This window comes from Bos taurus, chromosome 4 (genome assembly GCF_002263795.3).
Source record: "Bos taurus isolate L1 Dominette 01449 registration number 42190680 breed Hereford chromosome 4, ARS-UCD2.0, whole genome shotgun sequence".
NCBI lineage: Eukaryota > Metazoa > Chordata > Mammalia > Artiodactyla > Bovidae > Bos > Bos taurus.
Window position 1 is genome coordinate 15,437,150 of NC_037331.1, and position 23,509 is coordinate 15,460,658.

Genomic DNA, 23,509 nt, shown 5'->3' on the forward strand with positions numbered 1-23,509 from the left:
TCTTATCATTAGTTATCTATTTTTATACATAGTATCAATAGAATATATGTTTCAATCCCAATCTCCCAATTCCTCACGTCCACCCTTTCCCCGTTGGTGTCCATATATTTGTTCTCCACGTCCGGGTTTCTATTTCAGCTTTGCACGTAGGGTCATCTATACCATTTTTTTAGATTCCACATATATGCGTTAATATAGGGTATTTATTTTTCTCTTCCCAACTTAGCTCTGAATGACAGTCTCCAGGTCCATCCATGTTTCCACAGATGACCCAATTTCGTTCCCCTTTATAGAAGTGGCCCTCTTTAGAATGGATCTTGAGATGGAGTTAGAACAAGTAAGCGTTGTGGGGAAAGGAGAGTAAGAGATCAAAGAGGTAGACTGAAAATAGAGATGAAGATCTTTGAGCAGCTTACGTGATCATGGCAGAAGGGGAGAACTGAGGCCAGTGGCATGGGGACGAGGGATAGGGTCTCTCTAACAGGATACACAGAGAGGGCGGGCAGCTAGTGGAGTCAGCCTGCTGTATTAGCTTTTTGTAATTGACTTCAGTACAGAGCATCCATTACTTCCACGGAAATGAGGAAGCTGTATGCTCAGCTTAAGGCTGGCACTGGACTATGCATCAGGACCACATCATATAAAAGGAGAGGACTTAGGGCTCCCCCTCTGCCTCCACCCTCTGAACACCCCATGCAGGAGCTACTCAGAGGGCCTCTTCCCACACCAGCTTGACTGACTTCCCTAGGTTGCTATGGAATCAGTCATTCTTCATAGGAATCCCACAGCCTCCTTTCTACAGAGAGGGGAAAAAAAAAAAAAACCTTTGCTGCCAGTTACCTAAGTTGTTTGCAATCTGGGAACAATTTTTCATCTTACAAAAAAGGAGTTTTGTGGAAAAGGTAGACAGGGCTTCTTTCCTTTCTACTCTTTCAAGGGGAACAAAAATCTGAAATCTTGTTGCAAGAAACTGGCTCCAGCGAATGGGCCCTGTGCACTGACATTATTTATTAATCCATTTAGAATGACAAACAGTGACTTCATGCAGGAAATTCATATACTTGTTTGCCTAGTGGTCCATTACTGGTTATGGCCACTTGGTCTGATTAAATGATGTTTACTTGATTTGATTGCCCTGCTCCAGTTTATATCCAGGAAATCTTTCTCCAGCTGGCCACACCCTGAAACAAGGAAAGAACATGAAGTGCCAACATTGTTAATCCCATAAAAGATAAGGATTTCTTATGTATACAGTCTTTTGAATCGCAGTATAATTGATGACTTTCCCTAAAGAAAATCTTCAGATTTCTTTTTTAGCCTAACAGTTGGTATAGCCTTCATTTGGTCCTTACGTATTTATTGAGCATCTACTGTGTACAAGATGAAGCACAAGTCTAGGTCCCAAGAGACACAAAGTTTAATTAGATACAAATGTCCTCAAGGAATTCAAATCCATTAGGAAAGTTAGGGTACCTACAAAATTCATTATTAACGATGTAAAATGTGATAGAGTTCAGAAGAAAGTATAAGCTTTCCTGAGATTTCAGGAGAGAGACAGAATAGAACGAATGATGTACATGTCTCGTTTCCTAAGACTGCCCAAAAGGGCAACACAGCAGGAACTGCCAAAGCTTTATGAACTTAGCAGAACCTTGGAAATCCTTCTGCTTTCTATATTTCACAGCACATCTGTTTGTAGGTATTTAGTATACATCATGTTCATTACACAATTAGATAAAATAGTTCAAATGCAAGTCTTTCTTGACTTGAGTCAATCCATTGGCTTACACCACTCACAAAAGAGTAAATAACTGATAACAGATTTTCCTCTGAAAAAATGGATTTTTGCTAGAAAGGAGAGGAAGAAGAAACACTGAGCTTGGTATCTTAAGGAGTGATAAAAGGAAGACAACAGAGAAGGAAATTAGAAACACAAAAAGGACTTCTGACATCATTTATTTTGCAATATTGTCTAGGGTAGGCTTGGGAACAAACTGAGGATTGGAAGGTTTTGACAGATTCATTTTACTTTGGAGGTTTCAATACTATAATTATACTTTTAGATAAAGCATGTGCATTCACGGATATATAAATATGTTTTTGTATTTATGAGTGTTCCCTGGTGGCTCAGACAGTAAAGAATCTGCCTGCAATGCGGGAGAGCTGGGTTTGATCCCTGGGTTGGGAAGATCCCCTGGAGAAGGGAATGGCAACCCACTCCAGTACTGTTGCCTGGAGACTCCCCTTGGACAGAGGAGCCTGGTAGGCTACAATCCATGGGGTTGCAAAGAGTCAGACATGACTGAGCAACTAAGAACATACATTATATATACACATGACAGATCTAAGTGTGAATATAAATGCATATATGTTTGTTCAAATTAAATATCTATTAGGATCATTCATTTTTTAAAATTCAGCCTTACTTTAGTGCTTCTGCAAAGAGAGCCAGGGTGAGAAGGCATAGATTCAAGAGAGACTATCCAAGTTCAAGGTCATTACAAACTCCCATTAGGAGTTCATTACAAGCTCCCACTCTCAGTAAGAAGCCCCATAGGGAGATCCAACTGATGCCCACCATGTAACTCTTGGTGCTGTAAATCTAAGCTATTTTGGATGTACTCTTCGCATGCTCTCCCCTCCCCAGCTACTAGAATGCTTCCTCTGCCATAATCTATTAACGTCACTTGTCTCTCAGGGCATCTAACTTCCTGGGTCACAACACCAGAGTCACAGGGTCTTCTTGCTGCCCCTCATTCTGTGTCATTGCCTTGAATGTCCCTCTGTCACCTCCACTTTGGCACAGATTAAGCCCATTATTTTCCTTCAGAGAATCCTACCCCTACCCTGCCTGCTATATTCTCCATCTCAGTGGATGTTTCAGTCTACCCCATCTCCAAGCTAGAATCCAATCATCATCCCCAAGCCCTCTTCCTAACCTCCACTGACTCTCCAATTCCTGTTCTTTCTACCCAGAAATGGCTTTCCAATCCATGCTTCCTTTTATTCTGGGGCCCCTGTCTTAGTTTAAGGCTTTATTATCTCTCACCTGGACCGTTACTCCTCACATCCCAACCTCCAGTCTCCTCTCCTCCTCCTTCTTCTATTTATCTTTCACCCTGCAACCAAATGTGACTGTACGATCCTTGTTTTTAAAACTCCTCTGCTTTCTTCTGGTTGCCTGGCCTATGGAGGAAGTTCAAGCTCCTTAGTTTGACACATTTATAATTAGCCCTCAAATTATTTGTCCAGTTTTAACTCTCACCCTTTTGCAGGTACACCTTTGGCTCCAGTTAGACTGAACTTGTCCTAATTTCTTAAATGCCATTCCCTATGGATTCCCCCTTTGCCCCTACATGTTCCTTCTTCTTGGAAATACCCTTCCCCCTGCTCTTGCCTTGAAGAACTCTTCAGTTCAGTTCAATTCAGTTCAGTCGCTCAGTCGTGGCCAACTCTTTCCAACCCCATGAATTGCAGCACGCCAGGCCTCCCTGTCCATCACCAACTCCCGGAGTTCACTCAGACTCACATCCATTGAGTCAGTGATGCCATCCAGCCATCTCATCCTCTGTCGTCCCCTTCTCCCCCTGCCCCCAATCCCTCCCAGCATCAGAGTCTTTTCCAATGAGTCAACTCTTCACATGAGGTGGCCAAAGTACTGGAGTTTCAGCTTTAGCATCATTCCTTCCAAAGAAATCCCAGGGCTGATCTTCAGAATGGACTGGTTGGATCTCCTTGCAGTCCAAGGGACTCTCAAGAGTCTTCTCCAACACCACAGTTCAAAAGCATCAATTCTTCGGCGCTCAGCCTTCTTCACAGTCCAACTCTCACATCCATACATGACCACAGGAAAAACCATAGCCTTGACTAGACAGACCTTTGTTGGCAAAGTAATGTCTCTGCTTTTGAATATGCTATCTAGGTTGGTCATAACTTTCCTTCCAAGGAGTAAGCGTCTTTTAATTTCATGGCTGCAGTCACCATCTGCAGTGATTTTGGAGCCCCAAAAAATAAAGTCTGACACTGTTTCCACTGTTTCCCTATCTATTTCCCATGAAGTGATGGGACTGGATGCCATGATCTTCGTTTTCTGAATGTTGAGCTTTAAGCCAACTTTTTCACTCTCCACTTTCACTTTCATCAAGAGGCTTTTCCGTTCCTCTTCACTTTCTGCCATAAGGGTGGTGTCATCTGCATATCTGAGGTTATTGATATTTCTCCCGGCAGTCTTGATTCCAGCTTGTGTTTCTTCCAGTCCAGTGTTTCTCATGATGTACTCTGCATATAAGTTAAATAAGCAGGGTGACAATATACAGCTTTGATGGACTCCTTTTACGTAATCTTAAAACTTAGCTCAATACCAGCTCCTCTGTAAAGCCTTACATTACTCTGTCCTGATATTAATCTGCAGCATCTCTTGAGCTTCCTCCATAGCTCTGCTAAAGTTCTTAATACTCCCTGTACTCATCCATTCTCTGAGAGACCATGGACTTCTGCTGGGTAGGAACTGTACCTTAAGATCCACCCTTGAGCACCACAGTAAATGATCAGTACATCTCACCGGAACTCATTGATTCTGAGGAGAGCTCTGTTTAGACACTGCTTGCTGGATGAAACCTGAGTTTGTTCTTGTATAGGTAGTTTTTAGAAAGAAACATGGATTGATTAGGGCCAGGACAAAGAGATAAATCACAGGAGAAGGAGAAGATAGACTGTGTACATTATTGCCTATAATTTACTTTCAAATGCTTAATAAAGACCAGGGTTGGCAAACCCCTATGGGCTGAATGTGAATCTTCACCTGTTTTGGGAAATAAGTTTTATCTGAACATAGCCATGTTCATTCATTGCAGTACTGGCTATGACTCCTTTTGCATTTCTAAGGCAGAGTTGAGTCACTGCAACAGAGATGAAGTGGCCTGCAAAATCCCAAATCTTTCCTATATCAGTTCAGTTCAGTCGCTCAGTCGTGTCTGACTCTTTGCGGCCCCATGAACTGCAGCATGCCAGGCCTCCCTGTCCATCACCAACTCTCAGAGTCTACCCAAACTCATGTCCATATAGCCCTTCACAAAAAGAGTTTATTGACCCCCTGATATAGACCATGTGGTATAAGTGTGTGTTAATTTAAATCTACAATCCAGGGGTTGTCTGTTGCCCTAATCAGAATTACCCATATTGAAGTTGGTTAGTATTTAATCAAATAGATTACAGACCTTTCTGTCCTTTTTTGATATCATATAAAAATCTTGTGAGTCCTGTAATTTGTCCCCATAGGAATGGCAGCAGGGTCTTTCCTGGCATCAGGGTCTTTTTCAATAAGTTGGCGGATTCTGGGAAAGATTGAGGGCAGGAGGAGAAGGGAACAACAGAGGACGAGATGGTTGGATGGCATCACCGACTCAATGGACCTGAGTCTGAGCAAACTCCAGGAGATAGTGGAGGACAGGGAAATCTACTGTGCTACAGGCCGTGGGGCGGCAAGGAGTCAGACAACTTAATGACTAAACAACAACAACAGGAATAGCATCCTCAGCCTGACTCCTGAATGGTCCTGCATTCACCTACTAGTCTGGGGGTTTCTCAAGTCTTCAGTTCCTAGTCAGTTAGTGGAATCCTAATACTTGAACATTGTTGCACTGGTTCAAAATAAATCTTCCATGTCTTTGAAGACTTCATAAAAGGACACCACAGGGGGAGTTCATTGAGCTTATAAAATACGGACACTGCTGTGTACTTGCTTGCCAGACCATGTCTATGCATGTGATAGACATCGGTTCACACCAGCTTTAGTTGTGAGTTGGTGGGAAAGAGACTACATCACTCACCCACTGGTAATTATGAGAGGCTCTCCAGTTCTAACCTAAAAGAAACTTATGAGTTGCTTGTGACCCATGGCTGAGGTCAGTGCTCAGAGGCTTGCTCTAAGGACATCACCTTTGTCTCAATACATTAAGGAGGTAGTTCTCTCATACACACATGATTGGGGAGCTCTGAAATGAAGCATCCGCCTTGTGCCACATGCATGCATAGCTTCCCTCCCTGTCCCTGCCCTGGGTGCAGGCGGGGGAAGCTAAGTGAGCAAGAGGGCGGGCGGGAGGGAGGGAGAGTGCAGACAGAGCATGTGTGCACTTGCCAGAAACTTGAAAGGGTGCAAAGTGTGCAGTGGATACACAGACGGACGGGGAGATTTGCAACCCAGTACAGAAAGATGATTCGGATAGTGTCGTATTGATCTGTTCTAGTGAACATGATTACTTTTGACACTGGCAGGGGTATAATATAAAAATATTATTTGTAGCATATAATAAATAAGTATAAAACATGGAAATGTCTATCTGTCTCATATTCATACTCATAAGCCCCAGGGCTATTTCAGAACTAGAAATCTAGAAACAGAAGGCTAATATTTAGAGCCAAGGACCTGAAACTATCCATACCTCAGTTGATTCTTGAAAGCTCAGGACAAGATGGTCTTCAATGTAGAGCAGACAAAATATATCATTTTAGGCTCACAAATTGAGAAAGATGGTTACTTACAGACTCAGAAATTTCTTTCTGGGGCTCTGGAGTGGATTCATGGCGTTCTTCCCCCGATATCCCAAATCCAGGTTGAAGCGGTGAGGAACCCAAAATATGAAAGAGGTAGGCTTCGAAATCCTCACAACTTTTTGTAAATAATTTTTGCTTCAGGGTATCTTTTAAAAAAGAGAAGTAGAGAAGGGTTTGGAGGAGCAATGAAACATTACTCAAATCTGTTTATTATAAAGATCTTCTGCACTCTCCACTTGCCCAGCACTTGAAGTCAACCACTAGGAGAGCTAAGTTTTTAAAGCATTTTTACATCATCTGTAAGAGGCCATCTAAAATAATTTAATGTAATAATATAGAATGGCCCAACTGAAGCTGAAGCTCCAATACTTTGACTACCTGATATGAAGAACTGGCTCTTTGGGAAAAACCCTGATACTGGGAAAGATTGAAGGCAGGAGGAGAAGAGGATGACAGAGGATGAGAAGGTTGGATGGTATCACTGACTCAATGGACATGAGTTTGAGCAAACTCCAGGAGATTGTGAAGGACAGGGAAGCCTGGCGTGCTGCAGTCCACAGGGTTGCAAAGAGTCAGACACGACTTAGTGACTGAACAACAACAAATGGTCCCAATAGGCAAACAGATGACTTAAATTCATTTTATCCAGAGGGAACTACTCTGTGGAAGGGGCAAGTCTCACCCATAATAAGTTTACCAGGCAATTAGCTCTGATTTTGGAGACTACAAAAGACAAACCAGTCCCAAAATATACCCCTCACGTTAGTAACTTCTTTGGTTAAGATGACAAAGCTCTTCAGTTATTAAAATATAACTTGTCTGAAATGCTTAATATTCTGGCCATTTCTAGCACATTAACTGCCCAGTGAGACTGAATGCACCAGATAAACCCTCCAGTCATCCAGTGTAAAGGAAGCCAAACCCCAGGTTAGGGAGGTCTGAAGTATGAGGGAAAGTGGGACGGTTCTGAGTGTGGTCTGCTCTCCTTAGGGCCAGCTATGTGGGTACCCGGAGCCCCAGGAGCAGGACAAGGCCAGGAGGGCCCATGCCAAGCCACGTCAGGCCCCGCATCCTGATGATGGAGAAGGAAGGATTGGGTCAAACTGGAGCCTGCAAATACAGTAAGTATACATTTTATTTATTTCATAAGCTTTCTGGGTGTGGGCTCTGCCAGAATGTGTTATGAGTTTCCAGTGACCTGGAATGTTTCATTGTAAAGTGATACTGATCACACTTGAATCACAGGTGAGTCAGTGTCTTAGCATGCCTCACTAGGAAATATCAGTTCTTATGAAAGGGTAAAGCCGCATAGGAAAACCCATCAGATCAGCCCTGAGTGTGTGAGGTGTATTCAAAATGTTGTTCTTTCAGATGAAGTCCTGACTTGTTTACTCTTCATTATCTGTTTTCAGAAAAACAGAGAAGAGGGAATAGAGGAGAATAATTCTAGTTGCTATGTCTCTCATCTCTTTAGATTACCATAACTTTTCCCCACTCATCTTGGACTTATTAATTCATTTTGATTCCACGGTTATTTTCTGCCTTGCTGTGGGCTTGTTCCATCTCTTACCCAAGTTAGGTAACTTTTAGAACATAAGCTAATCTGAGCAATGCCCTCAAATCCTATCCTTTCTTTTCAGCCCTTCAGTTGTAGATACCCCAAGTAAACAACTCCATGGCCAACTCAGCACTTACTACAAATGAATAAATATAAGGACTGTCCTCTCTGAACTGAATGATACTAAACCTCTTTTCCTTCAGAGTTTGTGTTACAATTTAATGCTGGTGTAAACCTCAGTAGCCTTCTGATTTCCATTTTTGGTCAGGATCATCCCACGATGTGGTTCTTGGAAAGGCAATATAAATTCTTTTCCCCTGGAACTGTCTTACCTTCAAGAGTGATGAAGTCATCAAATAGATAAACGTGCTCACTATCTGGGTCAGTAGCAATCAGATTCATTTCTTGGTGGAAAATGTGGAAGTTGGGGTCATTCCTCTTCACTACCCCAATCACAAATATTTCCACATTGATGTCACTGGCGTTCTTCACCACCTCAGTCAGATTCTTCTCATCTCGGGTATCTGTCTGCCCATCAGTGATGACCAAGGCCACCTTCTTCACGCCGGGCTTGGCAGCTTCAAACATACGGTTGGCGGCATGGAGCGCTGTGGCCGTGTAGGTCCCTTCCCCCAGATACTGCATGTTGTCCACAGCCCGCTTGAGGTCATCCTTGCTGGAGAACTGGGTGAGGTGCGCCACCTCCTCCACCTTATGGCTGTAGTTGATTATGCCTACGCGGGTTGTGGCCAGGTCCAGGGCGACACGGTCTGTCAGGGTCTTCACAAAATTCTTGATGATTTGGAAGTTCTTGAGGCCCACGCTTTCTGAGCTGTCAATCACAAACAGCAGCTCCAGCGGAGTCTCTTTGCATTTACGCCCACAACCTAAAGCACAGATGCGGACACAGAAACACAGCAGGAATGAAAATGAAAACATCCCAGGGAGAGGGGAGGGGGCGGGGATGAACGCGAGACCCGGATCGTAGCCTTGCTTTTCTGTGACCGTGAACACAGCTGGCAGTTGTCTCCCTTCTGGCTTCTATGCCTGAGTCTTTTCAAAATGATACATGGGAGGGGGGCGGGGAGGGTGGTGGAAAAACCTCCCACACAAAATATCAAAATGCTGTAGAGGATAACATAATAAACAGCTAGCCAATTTCTCAGATTAAAATATAAAAGTCTTTTAAAAAGATTCAGCATCCCTTTGCATGCCTTCCTTGTCTGTAAGAGACAACCACCATCCTAAATTTGCTCTTTATTATCCCACCATGTGTATTGAATCTGAATCTGAACGCTAATATTTCAGTCTTCAACCATATCCTTATGTGAAAATGAACACTTACTCATTGATGTGGCCAGTGAGTAAAGTAATGGGATGAAACTTTTTAATTGTCGGGGAAAGATCTGGATCTTTAACTGGGCATAAGCATGGTAGCACCCCCCCCTTGCTATTCTGGCTTATGTCCCCAGTCACCCACGGTGACCCTACGGTGGCTCCCATCTTATCACGGAGGCCTGGAGAACATTTACCCTGTGAAACTGTTCAAGGGGAGTGATCTAGGAACACTGGTCAATAAACAACTTCTATTTATGCTTTATCATTCGAAGCAGTTGCCAGAGTCCCTAAGCAGTAAAAAGTATCAGGGCTCCATTGGTGTATTCGTATCCTTATGTTGCCCAATAACACTCCCACGATAAATCATCAGGAAACTGGCTGCTATTTTTACAGGGTGTCTAGCACTCAGAAGCAACGTCTAAATTAGCCTGTCACCACAGAGAGTCCCAGGCTGCTTCGTAAGGTCCAGAAGTCTTTTGGGGGACAAGATAGTTCTGGGGTTCCCTATGTGGAAGGATAATGATATTCCTTCCTCTGTCCATTTTAAACACAGAAGGTTCTCTTATCGTCATAATCTATTAATTGCTTGCTTTTTGGCTAATCTTTTTGCTTTACTTCCTTGTTCTGATAACTCTGTTTTAAGCCTATTTTGCCATAGGGGCTTCCCAGGGGTCTCAGCGGTAAAGAATCCACCTGCCAGTGCAGGAGGCGCAAGAGATGCGGGTTCGATCCCTGGGTGGGGAAGATCCCCTGGAGTAGGAAATGGCAACCCACCCCAGGATCCTTGCCTGGAAAAACCCATGAATAGAGGAGCCTGGTGGGCTACGGTCCAAGGGGCCACAAAAGAGTCAGACACAACTGAGCAACTGAGCACACACACATTTCACCATGGAAGCATTTAGATCGAGGTGCGACACAGGGTGACCTCTGAACTCTGTCCTCTTGCTTTTGAAATGGCAGGCACTCTAGGTCTCAAAACTCAATTTAGAGACATTACTGTCACCAGCTGGGCTGGACTCAAACACCAGTGAGGCCCCTGTAGTCATGTTTCCTTGGTGGTTCTTTCCTTCCCAGGCTCAGGTAAATGTCACCGAATACAAATGAGCTCAGTGCTAACAAAAGGCCTGGCTGCACAGACTCTGGTGTCTTCATGCTTCTTAACCACTCTGGGAACATGATTTTCTTTCCTTAAATCAGGATTCCCACAGCCCCTCACACTGCTTCCTTTCGGTTTCCCACCAACTTTGCAAATGAAGTTGAAACTTTCCCGTGAGCTCTACAGTATACATCTTCTGGGTAAATGCAATATCTTGAACATAGTGGGACTGGTACTTTAAACTGGTGCTTGCTTTCTTGATCGTCAGATCTTACCACATATTTCAAAAATAAGCTTGATGATTTCTTCTTTCTGGAGGGAAAGAGGAAAATGTATTAATTGTGTGACCATAATATTTTTTCCCTAACATAAAAGGGACTGTCTCACTACAGTCAGCATTGGGCTATTTGATTAATCCTTCTGCTGCAAATAAGATACATAGTACAGAGGTTAAAAGTTGGCTACGATATATTATAATTGGAATGTGTTTGAGCTGTAAGATGTAATAGCTGAGACTTGAAGTTCAAATTGCAGCTTTGGTGTTTGTCAGCTGTGTGACCTTGGGCGTGAAGTGACCTAACAGAGGTCTGTGTCTCAGGGCTGTGGTGAGATTAAACGAGGTAACACACACAGCTCTTAGCACAGGGTATGGCCCCCAAAGGATGCACTCCCTACAGTTCTGCATCCATGGATACAGAGGGCTGACAGTATTGCGCTATTGTATATGAGGGACGTGAGCATCCACGGGCTTCGGTACCTCCTGGGTGGAGGGGCATGTGCTAGAACCAATCCCCTGCAGATACCAGGACGACAGTGCCGTGGGCAACCTGTGCCTTCGTTACATGATTTAAACCACAAGCGCTAACCAACCAGGACAAGCACCTGGTTTGAAAGAGAATTTATTCTGTACCATATTCTCTCCCCTTTTTCCGGACCCGTCCCCAAATTTGCGAGTCTCCTCCCTGGTTTCCTAGTACTCTCACTTGGGTTTCTCTGTGAAATGTCCCTGGTTCCTGGATGCCCCTTCCGGGCCCTGCTCCTCACTAGCTCCATCAGAGGGGCCTGAGATGCGCTGAATACTAGCAGTCAATCTGCCGGTGGCCTGTGCCGCGTGGCATGTTTACAAATGACTGGGATGGGACTGGAGAAGTCGGGATTCTACATCTGCCAAAGACGTGACGCTGACAGGGGTGATTAACTTCACAGAGGAGAGAAGCAGAAGCCCAGAAAATCTCAACGGGGAAAAGCAGGGGGCCTTTTCTAAGAAGATAAATGTAACAGCTGCAAAAGTGAAGTTTTAAAGAAAAAGATCTATAATGACAGAACAGGGGTGCGGTGACAGCCCCTGGCATGGCTTAGCAGAAGCATGTATGGAGAATATTCACGGCATTTTAATTTAGATTGTTTTTTAAACTGTAAATTGAGTAAAAGCCAGTGATTTCAAGTGGCTATACAAAAATTACTCCTAGTATGAGATTCTTTAAATTATATGAAATAAAGGAATCAACAGTTATCTTTTTTTTTTTTTTTCAGGCTTTGTCATGCTTTTTCCACATTTAGAGAGACAATAAATCTGAAACTAGGGTGTGTCTAAAAAGGAAACTTTCTATATTAATATATTTATATTGTATATCCTGGCAGGGGAAATGTTACACATTTAATATAGTTATTTTTAATTTTTACAAGTGGAGAAAATACTGCAAGTTTTATGATTATAGTTTTTCACTTAACATTATATATCATAATTTCCCATATTACCAAATATTCTGAAAAACTTGATTCCTGGAGTCAGAAGCATGGCCATTTTAAGGTTCTTGATTTAGACTGCCTAACTATCCTCCAGAAAAGTTGTGGTAGCTGATAGCTCTAACCGTAGTATATAAGAAAACCTGTTTTGTTTTAGAGATACAATACTGGTTATTATTACTATATAATCTTTGCCATTTGATAGAGAAAAATATCTCACTGTTTTAAATTACACTTAATCCACTACTTGCAAGGCTAAATTTTAAATGTGCGTTTCCAGTTGCATTCTCTTGTGCATGGTCTTTGTGCGTCCTTGGTCCATTTTTTTTTTCTATTAGAATCTTTGTCTTTTATTGACTTGTAAGAGCAATTTATATATCAAGGTTGCATTTAATTCCTTTCACTGTGCTTTTATGCCATAACCAGGTCTAATATGCTTTAAGTAGTCATATATAATCAACATATTCCATGTAATCTTTGCTTTAAAGTCACTAGAATGAATGATTTCACTTTTTCTGCTAAAATTGCTGAGTAACCTTGGTTTCTCAGTGCCAATGATGAAGGCATCAAATTTATATCCTTCAAAGGACTCATGTTAACATGAGTCTAGTAGCAAGTAGGCAAAGACACAAATACTTTTTATAAGTGCTGTGCCGTTGGATCAGAGCCAAGGAACCACGTCGATCTGCCGGAATACCAGAGGTGGGAGAGTGGAGTTGGTGCTGTGGTCCAGGGAGCTGGGTAGATTCTGACCAGGGTGGAATGGGGTGGAGAGAGGAAGAGGAAGGACCTTCCAGGCAGGGGACAAAACACACAAAGCGCAGTGTATTACAGTACTTGAGGGAACTTATGACTCAGGGTGTGTGACAGGAAGAATGGCAGAAAATGAGGAACACAGCTGGGCTCTCAAGCGCCTTTGTGTCTTGTTGAAGAGTGCGGACTTAGCCTGAGCAGTGAGAACAGACGTGGTCCATGGCAGAGAAGAGAATTGGTTGTACCTTTACTTAAGAAAACTGACTCTGGCAGCCAGTGGAGTGGTCTGAGATTCCTAAATAGTACGGGCAAAGAAAATTAACACCAGAAAACCGTGGTGGGGGTGATGGATGGGGAGGGATGGCTTAGAGGGATGCTGCAGAAGGAGATGAAGGGGGTGGTGAGTAACTGGAAGACAGGATGAGGGGAAGGAGGCGTCTAGGAGGTAAACGATAGCAGTGCCACTCTTGGCGGGAGGGAGAGAAGGGACAAAGGCAGGCTGGAGCTAATGAAGAGTGAACTGGGTTCAGCTTGATTCTGGCTGAGTTCGAGGCGCCTGTGGGACACCCAGCTGGCAAGGCAGTAGGAAGTAAGGTCTGATGCTCGGGAGAGGGGCTCAAGCTGGAGGCAGAGTTAAGAAAGGCCAGTGTTCAGTTGGCTGTTGGAAGAGGGGTGGCAGACAAGATGGCTTGGGGCAGGGCTTGCGTGTAACCTGGGAGACCCCTCCATACCCACTTTGGTCAAGCATAGTTTTTCTATGTTTATAATCTAAAATGCTTTCTCATCCTCCATGCAACTTTACTGTAATATTAAATCCACCTTTTTGAACTGTGCATCCGTGCACCTTTAATAGCTGTCCCTCCTTGAGAGTTCGAGGACACGGAAGAAATGATACGGGCAGGTGCTGAGAAACACTAGCATTTCAGGCATAGTTGGAGAAAGTCTTTTTGAAGTAGCTTGGGTGAGAATGATTAAAAACGTGAACTCCCATCAATAGTATTTGCCTCTTGAAAGGGGAATTTGACAAGGAGTTCAGCCTGGTGCTCTGTGACAACCCAGAGGGGTGGGGTTGGGTGTGAGAGATGGGAGGGAAGTTCAAGAGGGAGGGGATGGATATATACCCATTAATGATTCATGATGATGTATGGCAGAAACCAACACAAAGGTGTGAAGGATTATCCTCCAATTAAAAATATACATATATATATTTTTAAAGGAGGAGTCTGTTAGTCTGGACTGAATCTGCCCCTGAGAGTGTGTGAGGATAGGAGAGAGTAGGGGTGGGGAGAAAAAGGAGGCCTTTCGAGAACAGCCTTCATGAGAGAGCAGGCTGGTTCTGGCTTCCAACAAGCCAGCTCCAGCTCTAAGGGCTCTGTACAGCGAGGTGGCTCGGGGCATGTTGCTCAAGCTTTCTGCAAGACTTGGCTGGTCTTTATCTGAAAGGGAGACACTCCTCCCTGCCTCGTGGGCTGTTATGTGCATTAATGTGTGTCCTGAGCAAGAGAGGGCTGCAGTCTCTAGCCTGTCCCCTTCTCCCTGCCCCCCGTCTTCACCAGTCCTATGCTGCCCCGGGTCTTAGCCAGCACTCACGAGGTGAACCCAAGCTCTGTCAAATACCCGCCAAACGCCTGCCCCTTGGCTACCTCATGCATACAGGCCAGTGCTGTCCACTTCCAAACTTGAGGCCATTTGGGGACAGTTCTGAGATCTGTTTATCCAGAGTGTGGAACAGGGCGGTGTGTACTCAGGGTGGTCGCTCCTCACCTGGAGGAAAGGGCGTACCGGGAGAAGGACTAGGAGTCCAGAGTTGGGGCCCAGTCTGCCTGGGTCCCCCAGGCACCCTGCAGCAGTGGGTCAGGGTGGTGCTGATGTGAAGGAGCCTGTCATACTAGAGTCTCGTTTAATGCCGACCTTGGCTTTCTAAATGCTAGACAAAGGGAAGCGTGAAGGAAAAGAGAATTTGCGTCAAATCTCACCTCATTTTGTCTGCTCTGGACCCACACATCACCTCTGTCACAGCCTTTATCAAACTGTAGGTGAACATCCTCTGCCTGCCTTTCTCTCCCGTTAGACTGCGAGCTCCTTGAGTCCAGAGATGTGGTCTCTTGTTCTCAACTCTTACCCCTGTGCCTGTCTCAGACCCTGACCCAGGGGATGTGCCCAATAATTGTTGGTGAAATGAATGAGCAATTGCATGGATGAAGGAAGACAGTTCCCCTCTCCATGCAGGGATGGGATGGAGGGTATAAACCTACAGGGAACATTTCTCTGGGCATTTAACATACACCCTCCTCTGCTACGTGTAGGGAGAAATTGCTGCATGTATAGCTGCTTTATCCTCCATAGGTATCTGGGGAGGGTCTGATGTATGGCGTGGAACAGTGAAGAGAAAAAGGCAGATGGGCCGTGAAGACCGTGCACAGTTCTGTGTGTCACATGCCAGCTCTGGCCTTCATCACGGGAACCCTCAGCTCTGGGCTTCCTGACACTGCATGTAAGGTCAGCATCCCCAGACCATGACCCATCAAAAAGGGAACAAGAGAAGTTCCCTGTTTTCTCCTCAACTCCAGGAAAGGTAGATACTAGAAAGGAAGAATTAGACTTTTCTAGAAATTCTAGAACCTTTCCATCTTGTGGGGCTTTCAGGGGTCAGCTTTGTGTTTGCAATGGAGCAAACCAAAGAGAAGAAAAGGGGGAAGTTTGCACATCATCACGAGTTTGTTGAATAAGTGAATCAGTAAATGAAAGTAATCCCAATTTTGCGATTGTTGTTCCCAGAGCACTTAAAGGAACTAGTTCAGAAAAAAAAAAAAAAAGAGCCCCTATTCTGAAAAAATAAAAAAATTCCTTGTTCATTGGATTTCTTTTACATGGCTCACCTCTTTGTTAACATTTCTACCAGGGGTCAGGGTGTGTAGTTACATGTCTACAGTGAGGCTGGATAAGAGCTGCTGGGGTAAAGTGCCCCTCACATTCAGATTCGGTCACTCTCTGCATTGAAGCCAGCAGTAATTCTGTGTCAAAGGAAGTCCTACTTGTAATGTGAAAGCACAGATGTAATCATTTTGTGAGCACAAACCCCTCAGCTCCCCTCTGGGATGGATACTCACTGTAAGTCCTTGGTCTCCTTTTGGTCCTTGTAAGCCCTACTTAGTGGAAGAAGAGTAACAGTCAGTGAAGGTTGCACTCGGTTAATGTGTGCAATGACAGTAAGAGGTTAAAAATCACTTCTTGCCTGTTCTCCTTGGGGTCCGGGATCTCCAATTTCCCCTTTATCACCTTTCTTTCCCACATCGCCCCGTTCTCCGTGCTCTCCCTTTACAGCACAATGAAAAGATAAGCTTAGATTGTGAATATTAAAGCCAAATAAGGAAAACTCTGAAGTTTCATTTCTTTGCAACTGAGGTACCTCTTGAAGACTCTTGGTTCTTGTTGGTATGAATATACTATATGAAAAAATAGGGGGCATTTTATTTACATCCTCCCAGGTACCATAGGGGCTTCCCCCGTGGCTCAGATGGTAAAGAATCCTTCTGCAGTGCAGTAGCCACAGGAGACACAGGTTCAATCCCTGGGTGGGGAAGATCCCCTGGAGGAGGGCACGGCAACCCACTCCAGTATTATTGCCTAGAAAATCGCATGGACAGAGGAGCCTGGTGGGCTACAGTCCAAAGGGTTGCAAGGAGTCGGTCATGACTGAAGTGACTGAGCACGCATGTGGACAGGCACCATTATCTAATTCATGATGAACTAGAGACCCCAAGGTGAGGAGACCATGAGATGCCATCTGATCAGTTCACTGACTTTGGGAACTTCAGCTATTATACAGGTTAACACCTGAATTATCTGGTATCTTCCACGTGGGTAGGTTGTAAGGATTTGTTCCTCATCAGCTGGCTTTGAGTTTGAAGAAAAGGAGATTTCATGAAGTAAACATGTTTGTAGTTAGGAAAAGAAATGCATAAGGATTCACTCTGAAGCGGTATTTTTCCTCCAAGCATTGTAAGGAGAGGAGTAACAAGTTCATGAAAGCCCTTCCAGGGTTCAAGTTAAGCCGCTGAGATCCGAAAGCTGAGCATTTCCCTTCAGTCCTGAAATACTTACCTTCTGGCCAGGGAGGCCATGGCCTGTCATGCCCTTTGGCCCTGGGAAGCCCTGAGGTCCTTGCTCCCCCTGCACAAAATACGCGAGATGGATGGTCCTGTTAGTTTCCCAAAATAACTCAGAATATACTTCTTAGTCAGATATACATTTGCACTTTCAAAGCTGCAATTATGGAGACCACCCTGGTGGTCCAGGCTTAAGACTTTGCCTTCCAGTGCAGGGGGCGTGAGTTTGATCCCTGGTCAGGGAGGTAAGATCCCACATGTCTCAAGGTCAAAAAACCAAAACATAAAACTAAAGCAATATTGTAACAAACTCAGTAAAAATGGTCTACATCAAAAATAACTTTTTAAAATCTGCATTATAGCATTATCTATGTTTTGGGGGAAATACACATGTAAGTAAGATGAGCTCAATGGGATCAATGTAGTAAAAATTTAACTACTTTGTTGGGATAGAAGTAAAGGGGTTGACTTATGGCATTTGTCTGTTTCTGTGGTGTAAATACTCCCTCCCACCTTTGCCAATTTCAAACTTTGAACTTGACGTCACAAGTAACAAGCAACTGTTATTCCAGTGGTGATATTATTGGTGATTTTTATAATCTTCTTTATAATTTATATATTTTTGATATGTTGAAATTGTGTATTATCTTCATAATGGAATACAAGAGGGTTTAACAGCATCTCTCTCCAATTAATGCCAAGGGGTGTTTATATAATTCACCACACACTGTTTGTTCCATACCTAATCATTTGTAGTAACATAAATCTATTCATCTAAATTGAATACCTCCTAAATTTGGAATTGAATTTAGAAAAAATCATCTTTTCCTTTCAATACTTGTTGTTAGCTTCCCCCGTCATATCTTCCCATTATCTGCTGTTCCTGTACCCCCATCTTCAAAACCACACAGGTTTACAAGATTTTCATGATGCTGCACATGAGCCAGGAGTTATCACTAACAAGTCTACAAAGTCATAGCACTGATGCTGCTTGGACCCTACAGCAACCCCTGCCTCACGCTAGATCATTGTAAGCAGTAAGTCCATGGCAAAGGTTTGAAAGACCACAGGCTCCCAGAATTTGGTTTGCTTACCATTAGCTTCTATCTCAAAGATATCCTGACCATGATCACTAGAATCACTGGTATGCTCAAAAAAAACCTGACCAACTAAACGAGAATCAAGAGTCGGGGTAGGGATAAAATATGCATTTTTGCCATAGGAAGGCCTGAGAGCCATGGCTCCAGAAGGCAGGATGGGCTTTAGGAAGTCACTCCTGGAAGGGGCCACAAAGGGTTGCTTGGAGACCATTTTCCCTAACTCTGAATTATCAGCATTTCAGAGCCCCTTGTCCTAGCTCATTGACTTTCAAGCTTTTTAAACACTGAACCGCTCCCCCCCTCCTTTTTTTTTTCTTTTTTGGATGTGGTTACTAATTAGTTTTATTTTTCAATTGGAAGATAATTGCTTTACAATGTTGTGTTGATTTCTGCCACACAACAACATAAATCAGCCAGAATTATATGTATATCCCCTCCCTCGTGAGCCTCCCTCCACCCTCCCACCCTACCCTCTGGGTCGTCACAGAGCGCCGGCTGGGCTCCCTGTGCTGTGCAGCAGCTTCCCCCAGCTGCTTATTTTCCACACGATAGAGTATATATGTCCCTGCTACTCTCCCAGTTTCTCCTCCCTCCTTCTTTCCCTGCTATGCCCACAAGTCTGTTCTCTATGTCTGTATCTCCATTCCTTCCCTACAAATAAGATCATCAGTACTGACTTTCTCTATTCCACATACAGGCATTAATATATAATATTTGTTTATTTCTCTTTCTGACTTTTCACTTTGTATAACAAGCTCTAGGTTCATCCACCTCAGAACACCTGACTCAGATTCACAGAACCCTTTCTTTTTACAAGTGTCATAATAAAATATTTCAGATACAACATTTTATATGGAAAAACACAAACACTGACATATCACCTTATTAAAAAATGAAATAGTGCAGATACCATCGAAACCCCCAAGGTACCCAATCCCGTTCTCTGAAGGAGAGAGGAAATTTGTCTCTGAATTGATATACATCATTCATATCTCTGCTTTTATACTTTAACTACACACATGTATGCTCTAAAACTGTGCATAATATTGTTCTTAATATTTAAACTTCAAATAATTATACATTTATACATATAATTTATATTAAAAGCTCTTGCACAATGAAGGAAACTATAAGGTGAAAAGACAGCCTTCAGAATGGGAGAAAATAATAGCAAACGAAGCAACTGATAAAGAATTAATCTCAAATATATAAAAGCAGCTGCTGCAGCTCAATTCCAGAAAAATAAATGACCCAATCAAAAAATGGGCCAAAGACCTAAACAGACATCTCTCCAAAGAAGACATACAGATGGCTAACAAACACATGAAAAGATACTCAACATCACTCATTATCAGAGAAATTCAAATCAAAACCACCATGAGGTACCATCTCATGCCAGTCAGAATGGCTGTGATCCAAAAGTCTACAAGCAATAAATGCTGGAGAGGGTGTGGAGAAAAGGGAACCTTCTTACACTGTTGGTGGGAATGCAAACTAGTACAGCCACTATGGAGAACAGTGTGGAGAGTCCTTAAAAAACTGGAAATAGAACTGCCTTATAATCCAGCAATCCCACTGCAGGGCATACACACTGAGGAAACCAGAATTGAAAGAGACACGTGTACCCCAATGTTCATCTCAGCACTGTTTATAAAAGCCAGGACATGGAAGCAACCTAGATGTCCATCAGCAGATGAATGGATAAGAAAGCTGTGGTATGTATACACAATGGAATATTACTAAGCCATTAAAAACAATGCATTTGAATCAGTTCTAATGAGGTGGATGAAACTGGAGCCTATTATACAGAATGAAGTTAAGTTGGAAAGAAAAACACCAATACAGTATATTAATGCATATATATGGAATTTAGAAAGGTGGTAATGATGACTCTATATGTGAGACAGCAAAAGAGACACAGATGTAAAGAACAGTCTTTCAGACCCTGTGGGAGAAGGCGAGGGTGGGATGATTTGAGGGAATAACATTGAAACATGTATATTACCATATTTGAAACGGATGACCAGGCAAGTTTTGATACTTGAGACAGGGTGCTCAGGGCTGGTGCACTGGGATGACCCTGAGGGATGGGATGGGGAGGGAAGTGGGAGGGGCTTCAAGATGGGGGACACATGTATACCCATGGCTGATTCATGTCAATGTTTGGCAAAAACCACTACAGTATTGTAAAGTAATTAGCCACCAATTAAAATAAATAAATAAACTTAAAAAAAATTTATTGGAGTATAGTTCCTTGACAATGTTGTGTTAGCTATACACATTCTAATTTGTATTTTAAATATCAACACTATTTGAAATTTATCTTGGAACATATATGTAGTTCTAGTTAATTTCGTCTGCTCTACAGTATTCCATTAACTAACTAGACTGCATTATCTTATTGATGGGCATTCATGTTGTTTCCAGTATTTCCCTATTATAATAATGCTTCAACAAGTAGTCTTTTAGGAGAGAAAGTCTTTTACACATCTTTGCACACTTCCCTAGGAGAGAATTCCCTCATTGAGACCAATCTTATACAGAAGAGTAAAAATAAAATGAACCTAAGTGGAGAGTCTCTTGTTGGTAAGTGAAGTGTTCAAATTCTTCCTGCTCCCAACCCTAGCCCCTTGCAGCAGGCTGGCTTGGCAGAACTCTGAGGCCCTTGCATTTCTTCCATGTAGAATTTCTAAATGGATGGCAGGTAGAGGGTCATAGATTTTCAACCCTAGAGGACTGATAGCAAGTTCCTTCAGTCAATTCAGTTCAGTTCAGTCGCTCAGTCGTGGCCAACTCCTCGCGATCCCATGAATTGCAGCATGCCAGGCCTCCCTGTCCATCACCAACTCCTGGAGTTCACTCAGACTCATGTCCATCAAGTCAGTGATGCCATCCAGCCATCTCATCCTCTGTCGTCCCCTTCTCCTCCTGCCCCCAATCCCTCCCAGCATCAGAGTCTTTTCCAATGAGTCAACTCTTCACATGAGGTGGCCAAAGTACTGGAGTTTCAGCTTTAGCATCATTCCTTCCAAAGAAATCCCAGGGCTGATCTCCTTCAGAATGGACTGGTTGGATCTCCTTGCAGTCCAAGGGACTCTCAAGAGTCTTCTCCAACATCACAGTTCAAAAGCATCAATTCTTCGGCGCTCAGCCTTCTTCACAGTCCAACTCTCACATCCATACATGACCACAGGAAAAACCATAGCCTGGACTAGATGAACCTTTGTTGGCAAAGTAATGTCTCTGCTTTTGAATATGCTATCTAGGTTCGTCATAACTTTCCTTCCAAGGAGTAAGCGTCTTTTAATTTCATGGCTGCAGTCACCATCTGCAGTGATTTTGGAGCCCCCCAAAAGTTTGACACTGTTTCCACTGTTCCCCCATCTATTTCCCATGAAGTGATGGGACCAGATGCCATGATCTTCGTTTTCTGAATGTTGAGCTTTAAGCCAACTTTTTCACTCTCCTCTTTCACTTTCATCAAGAGGCTTTTTAGTTCCTCTCCACTTTCTGCCATAAGGGTGGTGTCATCTGCATAACTGTGGTCAAATTTCAGAGAATTCATTCGCTAAATGTCTCTTACCCTGTTAACCCTTGAGCCAAGCATAAGGCTCTAGCATGAAGGGCTTTCAGGGAGTATTTATGCACAGATGTCTCAGGTCTATCCAAGGAGACTCACCCTGTAAGAAGGAGTGCCCCTTCTCTTTGTTGCTTAGTTGGTTAGAGGAAACAGGTGGGGATCATTCTTTGTTCAATTTACAGAATAGTCACCAGGAAACCTGATGGTGTAAGGAGCCCCAGAACCTTGGATATGGATTGGAGCCTATTGAATAAGCCCCAAACAGTAAACCTACACACTTGAGTCCAAGCTAGACATCCAAGCAGGACAAGGGAGAGGAGGGAAATCTCTCCTTCTGTAAACACTGCACTGCCAACGCAGGTATGATGAAGAGGACTCAGTTCAGTTCAGTTCAGTCACTCAGTCGTGTCTGATCCTTTGTGACCCCATAGACTGCAGCACGCCAGGCCTCCCGGTCCATCACCAACTCCTGGAGTTTACTCAAACTCATGTCCATTGAGTTGGTGATGCCATCCAACCATCTCATCCTCTGTCATCCCCTTCTCCTCCCGCCTTCAATCTTTTCTAGCATCAGGGTCTTTTCTAATAAGTCAGTTTGCATCAGGTGGCCAAAGTATTGGAGTTCCAGCTTCAGCATCAGTCCTTCTAATGAGCATTCAAGACTGATTTCCTTTAGGATGGACTGGTTGGATCTCCTTGCAGTCCAAGGGACTCTCAAGAGTCTTCTCCAGCACCACAGTTCAAAAGCATCAATTCTTTGGCACTCAGCTTTCTTTATAGGCCAACTCTCACATCCATACATGACCACTGGAAAAACCATAGCTTTGACCAGACATACCTTTGTTGGCAAAGTAATGTCTCTGCTTTTTAATATGCTATCTAAGTTGGTTATAACTTTTCTTCCAAGGAGCAAGTGTTTTTTAATTTCATGGCTGCAGTCACCATCTGCAGTGATTTGGGGGCCCCCAAAATAAAGTCTGTCACCATTTCCATTGTTTCCCCATCTATTTGCCATGAAGTGATGGGACTGGATGCCATGATCTTCGTTTTCTGAATGTTGAGTTTTAAGCCAACTTTTTCACTCTCCTCTTTCACTTTCGTCAAGAGGCTCTTTAGTTATTCTTCACTTTCTGCCATAAGGTGGTGTCATCTGCATATTTGAGGTTATGATATTTCTCCCAGCAATCTTGATTCCAGCTTGTGCTTCATCCAGTCTAGTATTTTGCATGATGTACTCTGCATATAAGTTAAATAAGCAGAGTGACAATATACAGTCTTGACGTACTCCTTTCCCGATGTGGAAAACAACACCCAGTTGTGGATGAAGAGGAATAGGCCAGAATATATGGATCACACAGCCCAATGTCATTACACAAACTAGAAAACATGCTCTACCAAGAGTGGGCTACAGCATCTTCTTTACTGTGAAGGATGGAAGGTCTGTCTGCATACAGGCTAGTCTGTTATGCAGACCAAGTGACCAGCCCTTAGAGTGAGGTGAAAGACGGTGGGAAGATTCCTGCCTGGGATACTTCCACTCTCTGTTCTCGTCAAAAAGAAAATTACAAGCAAAAAGGACAAGAAAGGTATCCTCTGAAGAAAGATGTATCAGTAAATGACACTTTGGCATAAATTAGCTTTCTCAGATTTTTGGGGAGCAGGGGAATGAGGACATTT

The 23,509-nt window shown here is 43.4% G+C and overlaps 1 protein-coding gene across 2 annotated transcripts in view; it reads right to left on the reverse strand.

Annotated features, from left to right (window-relative positions):
* The window catches only part of COL28A1 (collagen type XXVIII alpha 1 chain), a 181,519-nt gene that overhangs the window by 11,626 nt on the left and 146,384 nt on the right, over positions 1 to 23,509 (reverse strand). For both annotated transcript variants that reach the window (XM_024990989.2, XM_024990987.2), the window contains 6 exons: positions 17,148 to 17,216; positions 16,279 to 16,359; positions 16,154 to 16,189; positions 10,820 to 10,856; positions 8,443 to 8,997; positions 6,541 to 6,698 (listed from right to left, as the gene is read on the reverse strand). In XM_024990989.2, the coding sequence (XP_024846757.1) occupies positions 6,541 to 6,698; positions 8,443 to 8,997; positions 10,820 to 10,856; positions 16,154 to 16,189; positions 16,279 to 16,359; positions 17,148 to 17,216 (936 nt within the window). The remainder of the gene's footprint in view (positions 1 to 6,540; positions 6,699 to 8,442; positions 8,998 to 10,819; positions 10,857 to 16,153; positions 16,190 to 16,278; positions 16,360 to 17,147; positions 17,217 to 23,509) is intronic.